Consider the following 12,279-nt stretch of genomic DNA (forward strand, 5'->3'; position numbering starts at 1 on the left):
ATGTTCTTCTCTGAATTGAGACGAGCTGATCTGTACCTCTCCGAGCTTTGCGCGACCTCCCAGTCAGTCAGACGCGCTGTCACTCCTGTTAGCAATGTAGCTAGGCTCAGCATGGCCAACGGTATTTTTTGGGGCTGTAGTTAGATGCGACCAAACTCTTCCGCGTTTTTCCTGTTTACATAGGTTTATATGACCAGTGACATGAAACAAAGTTCAGTTACACAAATTGAAACGTGGCGATTTTCTATGCTATGGAAAGTCCGCACTATAATGACAGGCTTACTAACACCTTCTGCGTGCTTCGACAGCGCATTGATACCTGCACTCAGGAGTGAAGGTATCAATGCGCTGCCGAAGCGCGCAGAAGGTGTTAGTACGCCTGTCATTATAGTGCGGACTTTCCATAGCATAGAAAATCGCCACGTTTCAATTTGTGTAACTGAACTTTGTTTCATGTCACTGGTCATATAAACCTATGTGAACAGGAAAAACGCGGAAGTGTTTGGTCGCATCTAACTACAGCCCCAAAAAATACCGTTGGCCATGCTGAGCCTAGCTACATTGCTAACAGGAGTGACAGTGCGTCTGACTGACTGGGAGGTTGCACAAAGCTCGGAGAGGTATGGATCAGCTCATCTCAATTCAGAGAAGAACATATTTCATTATGGAAGTACGGTGGACTGTTCCTTTAAACAGCATTAAGCCATAATAAATGAAACAAAGTCAGTATTTGGTGTGAGATGACCCTTTGCTTTAAAAAAAAATAGCAGTCTCAGGTACAGTGAGTGTAGTTTGATAAGGAAATGAGCTGTAGGTTTTACTGAGCATCTTACAGAACCAGCCACAGTTCTTCTGGACACTTTGTCACATTTACTTCTGAACTTTTCACCAAAACCCAGTAGCCTTCATGTTTTCTTTTTTAGTCTGAAAAGTGCTCTCTTATGCTGCTCAGATACAAACACTTTTTTGTCTGTAACATTCAATTTTGTGCCGGAAAACGAACTCTAAAATGTTTTTGTACTGACTCGATAATGTAGAAGTCTCATCTCATCTCATTATCTCTAGCCACTTTATCCTGTTCTACAGGGTTGCAGGCAAGCTGGAGCCTATCCCAGCTGACTACAGGCGAAAGGCGGGGTACACCCTGGACAAGTCGCCAGGTCATCACAGGGCTGACACATAGACACAGAAAACCATTCACACTCACATTCACACCTACGGTCAATTTAGAGTCACCAGTTAACCTAACCTGCATGTCTTTGGACTGTGGGGGAAACAGGAGCACCCGGTGGAAACCCATGCGGACACGGGGAGAACATGCAAACTCCGCACAGAAAGGCCCTCGTCGGCCACGGGGCTCGAATCCGGACCTTCTTGCTGCGAGGCGACAGCGCTAACCACTACACCACCGTGCCGCCAATGTAGAAGTCATAAAATAGAAATCTATAATAAAGCTTGTATGAAAAAGAACAGGGTGCCTCATGTGTTATGGTCAGGTGTCCAGATACAGTACTTTCGTCATGCTTCAGTAAACATCAGCCAGACTATTTTTGTGAAAAAAAAAAATGTATACAAAGCAAAGTTCAGACTGTAACCTCCTGGGAACCAAGAAAAAAAATGTGTCTCTCAATTTCTCTTTTGTTGTGATTTCCTTACTAGGAATTTTCCAACAACCCTCCTAGTCACATGATATATCATTTGAAAGCCCAGGATGTACTCTTTACATGACACCAGGATTCAAGTCAATAACTTGAAAAAGTAAGAGGGTGTGCACGTAAAACAAATGTCAACTACAGAGGACACAAGTCTATGGGTTGGTTCTCAGGAGGATATGTAGGATCTTCTCACCTGAGACATCCAGTGTGAATGTTGAGCTGGCCTCTCCGATTTTATTTACAGCAGTACAAGCATAGTTTCCAGAGTCACTTCTGGCCACATCTGGAATGATGAGCATACTCTTGTCTGAGTTGTATATGTAGCGAGAGGAATCTGATGTTGCAGGCCTGGGGGGGTAATAATAATAATATAATAACACTGCAAAATAACATTTGATCATTTTTCGATGAAGCATATACTTATTTAATGGGCTGAGGAAAGAAAATCCAAACGCACTCACGACAACACACATGCTATGACAGATACAGAAAGTACACAAATATGTCCAATTTTAATTGTCTTTGTTTACAGTATCATGAACCAACATTTAACCCAAAAAACCAACAGCAAATCCGGTATTATTATTTGATGGAAATGTCAGAGAAGGCATAATGGTAATAATCACAATAATAAATTAAGCTTTTAACACATAATTAAATTTCAATGATATTAATGATGGGATTTCATATATAACATAAATTGTTGGTATTTATGAATGAAAGAACCATTTATTACTCCATTATACATATGTGTAGTTAAATTCTTAATTCTGATTGGTCAGAAATGATTATGATTAATTTTCTTGAATCGGTCATGCTGCAAGGCAATAAGAAGATGAAAATAATCATCTTTGGCGTCATAAAAGTAACACCGCTTCACATCAGGCTGCATCACCTTGCACCTTGCTGTTGATTATTTTTCTATGACTGCCCCATTGTATTGTACTCTTTACTTAATGTACTTACATTTCCCAGGTAATGTTTGGATGGGGCGCTCCCGTCACCAAGCAGAGTAACGTGACATTTCTGTTTGGTCCAGCCAAGACCTTTGTGCTCTCACTGCGAACTATGGCAGTTGGTGGAGCTAGAAGAACGAACAACAGTCATATTATATTAACAATCTTTAAATCTTCTAGTTTAACCTGTCATTCTCATTCAACTCACTGAATTCTCAACCGCACACTTTCTCACGCCCTACCATTCACAACAACCGAGATGTTCAGAGTCTCCGATTTGGGCCGTCCTTTGATTTTTCCCTCACAGCCATAGGTTCCATGATTTTCCCTCTGAATGTTTGTAATCTGCAACGACCCATCTGATAGCACACTGAGATTACTTGTGTCTGTGGGAAAAGAGAATGAGGAGAAATGAACGTTATGCTGTTTCTTATTACAGCATTATAGCATTATAATGATAGCTTTTCTTGAATTAGGGCATTAAGGATCAGTTTGTTGTCAGAGTCAGCTATCTCTTTTTATTCTATCCACATTCACTGGATATGAGCAATCGCGGGCTCTAATTGGCTACTCTACTACTAGAATATCAGCTCAAATACCATGAGTAGAGAAAAACAAAATGGTGGAGCGTCTTGCTGAACCAATCGAGGATGAAATAAAAACTCTACTTGAAAACAAAACACCAAAAATAAAAAATTAAAATAAAAAAAGCAACAAAACATGGAATAAAAGTATTTGGTGGTAAGAACCTATCTTGTATTATTATTATTATTATTATTATTATTATTATTATTATTGCATTTTTCACAAATTGCTACTGTAATTTTGCCAGTTTGTTTACATTCTAAGTGGAAATGATTTTGTTGGACGTTTTGTATAAAGTTTTTATTTATTGAATTTGCAAAAAATAAAAATGCTCTGTTTCTCAAAATTCAATGAATGTGGATAGAATAAAACAGTTATTCCACTCAACCTCATCGTACACGGCTTATAGCCGACTCAGCACTACGCACCTCATTGGTTGTCAGTTCATGTACGACTCGATTTCATGGAATAACTGTTAATTATGTCACAGCACACTGTAAAACCCGATAAGGTCACTGAGCTCAAAAATTTTATTGAAACCGATTACGTAAAAATTTTTGAGGTAAGTAACTTAAATTTTTTAAGGTAAGATTTCTTAAAAATTACACTATAGTTACACTTAATTGTAATTTTTAAGAAATCTTACCTTAAAAAATTTAAGTTACTTACCACAAAAATTTTTACGTAATCGGTTTCAATAAAATTTTTGAGCTCAGTGACCTTATCGGGTTTTGCAGTGCAGTAAACTTGGACAAATTAGCACAACCCTGTTTACTAAAAGCATTATAAACCTTGAGCGTACATGTCATGGGTTTTACCATTGAATTTAAAAAAAGATTGGTGTTGCAGTGTTTTAAACTCAGCTCAGAAATGTTAACAGTTCTGTTCTGGTGAAAAATAACCCAATTATTTATTTATTTATTTATTTAAAATGAAGTTATAGAAAAAAGTTAAGACAGTTTAGGATTGTAAACGTTTTTTTTTTTCAAAAATCGCATATGATTATTTCTGAATACTGTATATGCCTAGGTCATTTTAATGTGAGGCCAAGAAGGTGAAAAAATGACTAGTGTCATGAGTATCGTTTAGGTTACTAGTAACTGAGATGAAGATTCATTTTACAATACATTCACAAAAACATGATCACCTAAACTGATGAGAAACTGATTATCCCACACCCACACCCGTTTTCGCACAATGCAACAACACATCAAAAGTCTGTCCTGAGGGTCATACCATTATTTAACACGCGGTCACCGTTCCAATACCAGTTGGTCTCCACTTCGGGCTTCCCAGTGACTTGGCATGGAACACGCACTGTCTGGTTCACCAAAAACTCATGGTATGTCTGAGTGGGGCCAAAGCTTGGTTTTTCTAACAAGAAGAGAGGATGAAAAAGCAAATACTGTATTGGGTGACGTTATTTGAAGAGTACTTACAAGAGTACCTTTACAGGCATTGTATCATTCTTTGATAGCGCATTGCTGGAGAATATGTCAAGGTTTGTGAGATGACATGAGAAGTTCTATATGACTTTGTCTTTATATGAATCAGTGAAATAACTAGTGAGAGGTTAGAACTCGGAATTACATCGCTTCCCATTTGTCATGTTCCAGCTATAAGGTGGAAAAAACCCCACAGATGCCTCCATGTTTGCTTTCATTTGCAACAATCCAGTGAGCTAACTAAATTATTGAAAAGTATAGAATTGCTACTTTGATATCTGCTGATGCTGGAAGCAGCGATGTTGCTTGTTGATGTTGAACTTAGGGTTGAGGAGACTATCCCGACTTTCCGGGTAGGAATTCCAAGTTGAGGAGGTGTTTTCTTGGTTATTTCCAAGATTAAATTCTGAGTTTTAGACTAATGCAGCATAACACATTAATCATTTGGGTTGACCGAATACATTTTTTTTATCCTTAATCTTGGAGGTTATTAGTTTGCTCATGCAAACAACACATTAATGATACTTTTACGAAGGTATGGAAGTTTACATAGAGCTACATACCTAGAGCATTATGAATGCAAATTTGATTACCAATTTATTCTGAAATCACTGGAATCATTCTTTTGACTAGAATATTGGCTTTGTAAAGAAGTGAAGCTGTATAAATTGGTGCATGATGATCATTTTGAATGCAAAAAGACTTCAACTGAAAGCATTGATTTCCAATTCTTATTTTTAAAAAGTAGATACTGTAAATACACCCGAAATGAAAGTTGTAGATTTGGGATAAACATGCTGTTAATAAAGACAAAACTTTTAAGTTAAGTTAAAATAAATGACAAAGTTCTATCTTTCATATAAATGCAAAGCAAATGTAATATTATGTCATCTTACAGCCTTCCATAAGTTATTCTTCTAGAGTTATGAAGGTGCTTCTAGACACATTTCAGAAAAAGTGTTCTCAAATATTGCAATTGAATATGACTTTGATATGACTATGTATATATGTAATATCAATTTTAGGATGGAAAAAATAATAAGATGTTTTTACCATAGACATATATGTTGGTGGTTGCACTGTATTCTTCACCATCAAAATCACAAATGCACATGTACTCTCCACTGTCTGTCAGCTTGACATTCTCCAAGTGCAGCTTACTCTTTTCTTCACTGCTTTCTATGTGCGTTTCAATTTCTTCCCCGTCCTTCTGCCATCTGAATGTCGTAGACTGATCAGCTGCAGATAAAATGGATTGTATGAAGAAAGTACCATAGTGAATTGATTAAATCAATCAATCAATCAATCAATCAATCAATCAATCAATCAATCAATCAATCAATCAATCAATTCAAACAGAATTCACTTGACTTAAACTCAAAGAAATCGGGTTAAGATGCAAGATAAGAAAATGACTCTAATATCTGACCCTAACCATTACAGGAATTAGTGGCTGTAAGCTGATTCTCTATGATGTTTTTTTTTTTTAATTCTGACCTTCACATCCATTGCTTGAAGATATTTTCTTTCTTATATAACGATTTCTCCTTGTAGTTTGATTCATTATTTACTCTTTACTAATGAGCTAACTGTGAGGAAATTTCATATCGTTGCCATAGAGAGGTTTATGATACGTTCCATTTTGGTAACATAAGCCAGTATGTAAGGAATAAATAAATCACACCACCTCAACCTTGTTGATTATTTTCCTATAACACTATGCCTCTCTCGCAGCCTCATACCACATACAGTGCCTTGAAAAAGTATTCATACCCCTTGAACTTTTTCACATTTTTCCACCTTACAACCACGAACTTAAAAGTTTTTTATTGAGATTTTATGTGATAGACCAACACAGAGTAGCACATAATTGTGAAGTGTAACAAAAATGATAAATGGTCTTCAAAATTTTAAACAAATAAAAATCTAAAAAATGTGGTGTGCATTAGTATTCAGCCCCCTGTACTCTGATACCTCTAAATACAATCCAGTGCAATCAATTGCCTTCAGAAGTCATCTAATTAGTTAATAGAGTCCTACTGTGTGTAATTTACTCTCAGCATAAATACACTTGTTCTGTGAAGGCCTCAGTGGTTTGTTAGAGAACACTGAAGAACAAACAACATCATGAAGACCAAATAACTCACCAGGCAGGTCAGGAATAAAGTTCTAGAGAAGTTTAAAGCAGGGTTAGGTTATAAAAAATATCCCAAGCTCTGAACATCTCAAGAAGCTGTTCAATCCATCATTCAAAAATGGAAAAAGTATGGCACAACTGCAAACCTAACAAGATATGGCTGTCCACCTAAACTGATAGAGCGAGCAAGGAGAGCACTGGTCAGAGAAGCAGCCAAGAGGCCCATGATCACTCTGGAGGAGCTGCAGAAATCCACAGCTCAGGTGGGAGAATCTGTGCACAGGACAACTATAAGTCGTACACTCCACAAATCTGGCCTTTTTGGAAGAGTGGCAAGAAGAAAGCCATTGTTGAAAGACAGGCAGAAGAAGTCTCGCTTGCAGTTTGCCAGAAGCCATGTAGGGGACACAGCAAACATGTGGAAGAAGGTGCTTTGGTCAGATGAGACCAAAGTTGAACTTTTTGGCCTAAATGCAAAGTGCTATGTGTGGCGGAAAACTAACACTGCTCATCATCCTGCACACACCATCCCCACTGTGAAACATGGTAGTGGCAGCATCATGCTATGGGGATGCTTTTCTTCAGCAGGGACAGGGAAGCTGGTCAGAGTTGATGGGAAGATGGATGGAGCTAAATACAGGGCAATCCTGGAAGAAAACCTGTTGGAGGCTGCAAAAGACTTGAGGCTGGGAAGGAGATTCACCTTCCAGCAAGACAATGACCCTAAACATACAGCCAGAGCTACAATGGAATGATTTAGATCAAAGAATATTCATGTGTTAGAATGGCCCAGTCAAAGTCCAGACCTAAATCCCACTGAGCATCTGTGGCAAGACTTGAAAATTGCTCTCCATCCAATCTGGCTGAGCTTGCGCTATTTTGCAAAGAAGAATGGGCAAAAATTTCAGTGTCTAGATGTGCAAAGCTGGTAGAGACATACCACAAAAGACTTGCAGCTGTAATTGCAGCAAAAGGTGGCTCTACAAAATATTGACGCAGGGGAGCTGAATATTAATGCACATCACATTTTTCAGATTTTTATTTGTTTAAAATTTTGAAGACCATTTATCATTTTCATTTCACTTCACAATTATGTGCTACTCTGTGTTGATCGATCACATAAAATCTCAATAAAAAACTTTTAAGTTCGTGGTTGTAAGGTGGAAAATGTGAAAAAGTTCAAGGGGTATGAATACTTTTTCAAGGCACTGTAAATTAGTCAATGAATACAATTTTGATTAATTTATTAAAAATTGGCACATCATCCCTTTCCCCATTTATTATTTAGTTTCATTTAATGTTGTGTGCAACATCCAGGAAGCACGTTAGTTCTTGTTGTCATGTACGTTATAGCAGCTATAAATAGGCATTCCCTCACAAGCCTCTTTTTTTTTTTGGTCATGTTCCTGAGAAACCAAGAAAATTCTCATGTTGGAAGAACTTAAAGTTAGATCTTTAATTCTGACTGCTATAATGCACTGACACTGGAGACTACTTCCATAAACATGGCATGTTTTAATTTGTTAAACACCAAGTTTATTCATTTGTATATTATTCTTAGATTATTGTGGAGTGTTTGCTATACAAGTTGATGTGAATTAGCAAGATTATTGTATAATATTTTAGAACCAGCACATTAATAATAATTAAAAACAAAAACTGTGATTTGAATTACAGCTGGAACTACGGTCAGAGCTGCTGTTATAGAAAATTAATCAACATTTCCTGACCAATCAGAATTGAGAATTCAGTAGTGCTGTGGAATACATCTTTTTATTCTATCCACATTCACTGGATATGAGCAATTATGTGCTCTGATTGGCTACTCTACTACTAGGCTATCAGCCCATATACCATGAGTAGAGAAAAACAAAATGGCGGCGTGTTGCTGAACTAACTGAGGATGAAATAAAAACTTGACTCGAAAACAAAACCCAAAAAAAATACAAAAAAAGCAACAAAGTATGGAATAAAAGTATTTGATGGTAAAAATGTATCTTTTTTCATTTTTCAAGAATTATTATTCGAGCATTTTTCACAAATTGTTACTGTCATTTCGCCAGTTTGTTTACATTCTAAGCGGAAATGATTTTGTCGGATGTTTTGTATAAAGTTTTTATTTATCAAATTTGCAAAAAATAAAAATAGAAATGCTCTGTTTCTCAAAATCCAGTGAATGTGGATATAATAAAACAGTTATTCCACTCAATCTCATCATACATGGCTATCAGCTCATGTATGACTCGATTTCGTGGAGTAACTGTTAAACGTACTACAGCTGATTGTGTGTCCTTGTTCCTTTTCCACCATTTTACAGATTTAGAGATTTTCATGATGTATTTCTTTCTGAAAAGGATCTTTTTTTCCCACAATAAATATTTAACTACACTTTTTTCTGCAGCCACTAAACAAAGTATCTAAAGACTGTAGAACCAGCCTATGACCTAATTATAAACATGTCAACAGTTTATGGTTGTTATTGTGCTATAATCTACACTCTAGATTACTACAGTATAGTCCTACACTCTAGTATAGACTGTTAACCTGTGCCTTTATTTCTTTCATCTTTAATTTTGGTGGTACAGTTTATGGCTGTTGATATTTAGTACATCACCAACAGACTATGAACTTCTTCCTGTTGAGGCCACTGTTTTGGATGGTCCCATTTACAGTTTGGATACAGTTTGGGGGAAGCCATTGCCTAATGGTTAGAGAAGCAGCTTTGAGACCAAAAGGTCACTGGTTTGATTCCCTGGATCAGCAGGAATGGCTGAAGTGCCCTTGAACAAGGCACCGAACCCCCAACTGCTCCCCAGGCTGCTCTGGGTATGGCGTCTGCTACATGCCATTAATGTTCAGCTATTGACTAGCTGATCTAAAGACTATGTATTTGTCTCTATTTCATATGGACTCAAATTGCTAAAAGATAAACATTGTCATTATGATTGACGATGACATTATGATCTGCTTTACAACAGCTTGTGGAGTGTCGAAAGCAGTCTATCTGAATGAAATGTGGTTATGAAAAACAGAATGCAAATACACACTAACCTGTGCAAAGCAACAACCCTGTGCCTCCCACCAGAATATCACTAGACGTGACATGGATGTCCACTTTGGGCTTTCCTGCTGTAGCATCTGTTAAAATAAACATTTATTAGTAATCACTCGGATGATCATGATATAGCTTTGATTAAGGTTTACAACAGAAGTAAAAAAAAAAAAGTGTATATGAGGTATGATAGAGTAAGACTAAAATTAGCTCTGTGATATTATGACAGGTGCCTTGGAAAAAAGTCAATGGTTATTTTTAGTCAAGCATTTCCTTATTTCCTTTCCAATGTCTATTTGTAGTAGAGGACTTCCTTTCTAGGTCACACTTTCTTCCTGTACAGTCAAACTCATAAGCCCAGAGTGTTAAGTCTTTCATTATATGTCTATGTATGGAAACATTAAGTTTTGAACAGTCTGGGTTTTTTTTAGCTGGAAGAATACTACATTATGATTATTAGTTATGATTAGCCATACTGTATTATTACCTGCTGAGGTTATGTTTTCACCTCCATTTCTCTGTTTGCTTCTTTGCTGTTCCTAATGTAACTCAAAAAGTACTGAACAGATTTTGATGAAATTTGGAGGAAAGGTGAGCCATGGGCTAAGGAACAATTGATTAGATTTTGATGCAAATCTGGATATGTATGTGGATCCAGGATCCAGCTATGTATGTGGATCTAGGATTTGTTGTCTGTTCCCAATGTAACTCAAAAAGTAGTGAACGGATTTTGGTGAAATTTGGAGAAAAGGTGAGCCATGGGCAAAGGAACAATTGATTAGATTTTGATGCAAATCTGGATATATATGTGGATCCAATATTTTTTTACTGTTCCCACTGTAACTCAAAAAGTAGTGAATGGATTTTGGTGAAATCTGAATTTAGTGAATTTGATGAAATTTGGAGGAAAGGTGAGCCTTGAGCCAAGGAACAGTTGATTAGATTTTGATGCAAATCTGGATATGTATGCGGATCCAGGATCCAGCTATGTATGTGGATCTAGGATTTGTTGCCTGTTCCCAATGTAACTCAAAAAGTAGCAAATGGATTTTAGTGAAATTTGGAAGAAAGGTGAGTCTTGAGCCAAGGAACAAATGGTTAGATTTTGATGCAAATCTAGATATGTATATGGATCCAGGGTCCAGCTATGTATGTGGATCCAGGATTTGTTGCCTGTTCCCATTGTAACTCAAAAAGTCATGAATGGATTTTGGTGAAATTTGGAGAAAAGGTGAGCCATGGGCAAAGGAATAATTGATTAGATTTTATGCCAATCTGGATATATATGTGGATCCAATATTTTTTGACTGTTCCCAATGTAACTCAAAAAGTAGTGAACGGATTTTGGTGAAATTTGGAGGAAAGGAGCCTTGAGCCAAGGAACAGTTGTTTAGATTTTGATGCAAATCTGGATATGTATGTGGATCCAGGATCCAGCTATGTATGTGGATCCAGGATTTGTTGCATTTTTCCAATGTAATTCAAAAAGTAGTGAACAGATTTTGGTGAAATTTGGAGGAAAGGTGAGTCTTGAGCCAAGGAACAATTGATTAGATTTTGATGCAAATCCGGATCCAGGATAGTCGTATATGTGGCTTGGTGAAAGTATGCACTCTACCAAGTGCCCTTCTCTCAATAATAATAATAATAATAATAATAATAATAATAATAATATATCCTTGAGTGTTTTTGCTATTTTTGAGGCAAATCTGGAGAAAATTAAATGGGACATTTAGATGAATTTATATGAAAATTCTTGTTTTTATATAAATTCTAAAATATATTCGGTTACTGAGGGGGGAAACAAAACGCAGGTGGCATTTCAGGTGCTGATCATTATATTAATTTATTAATTAACAGATTAATTTAAAGAGCAATTCTTACCTATCAAGGTCGATAAAATGCAGAAAAAGCCAAAGAGTGTGAGTGTGACCGCAGACGTCGCCATGGTTCTCTCCAGCTGGTGAACCTGCTGCGTAAAAGATGCGCCAAAACCCTAAAACCTCTTCCATGTCCAAGTCTTTTTATACTCGGCGACGAGGCTCAAGACGGAGACACACCGGAAAATCGTTATCTCTGAAATCTTCGCCGACTTTCCACGTCCTGATGCTTTACTGAAATTCTCCGCTGACGAGGAGGATGACAAAAAAAAAAAGTGCCCTTCCCTGACAGGCGCCGGAGCTGCTGCTTCTCTCCTCTTGAGTGCACCGGATGGCACGAGGACAGTGTTCTCCTGAGACCTCATGAAGGAATGTATTCCTTCCATCATGGTACATTTGATTAAAAACACACCAGACCTAATCCACAAAACACTGCAAAAAGAAAGAAAGGGGGGAAGAATAATAGAAATATCTAAGCAAGTAAAATATGTTCAAAACAAAGGTATTTAATATTTCTTATTATGATTTTATTATTGACAACTATTAGATCATTTAGTCTGGGTTTTTTT

At 37.0% G+C, this 12,279-nt stretch overlaps 1 protein-coding gene across 1 annotated transcript in view; it reads right to left on the reverse strand.

The window, feature by feature from the left end:
- The window catches only part of ncam3 (neural cell adhesion molecule 3), a 28,126-nt gene extending 16,226 nt beyond the window's left edge, over positions 1 to 11,900 (reverse strand). The window contains exons 1-7 of the mRNA XM_060900281.1: positions 11,715 to 11,900; positions 9,830 to 9,916; positions 5,695 to 5,880; positions 4,433 to 4,570; positions 2,854 to 2,997; positions 2,622 to 2,739; positions 1,849 to 2,003 (exon numbers count right to left, since the gene is read on the reverse strand). Of these exons, the coding sequence (XP_060756264.1) occupies positions 1,849 to 2,003; positions 2,622 to 2,739; positions 2,854 to 2,997; positions 4,433 to 4,570; positions 5,695 to 5,880; positions 9,830 to 9,916; positions 11,715 to 11,778 (892 nt within the window). The 5' untranslated portion in view covers positions 11,779 to 11,900. The remainder of the gene's footprint in view (positions 1 to 1,848; positions 2,004 to 2,621; positions 2,740 to 2,853; positions 2,998 to 4,432; positions 4,571 to 5,694; positions 5,881 to 9,829; positions 9,917 to 11,714) is intronic.
- Positions 11,901 to 12,279: the final 379 nt, after the last annotated feature.

Source organism: Neoarius graeffei, chromosome 19 (assembly GCF_027579695.1).
Source record: "Neoarius graeffei isolate fNeoGra1 chromosome 19, fNeoGra1.pri, whole genome shotgun sequence".
Classification (NCBI taxonomy): domain Eukaryota; kingdom Metazoa; phylum Chordata; class Actinopteri; order Siluriformes; family Ariidae; genus Neoarius; species Neoarius graeffei.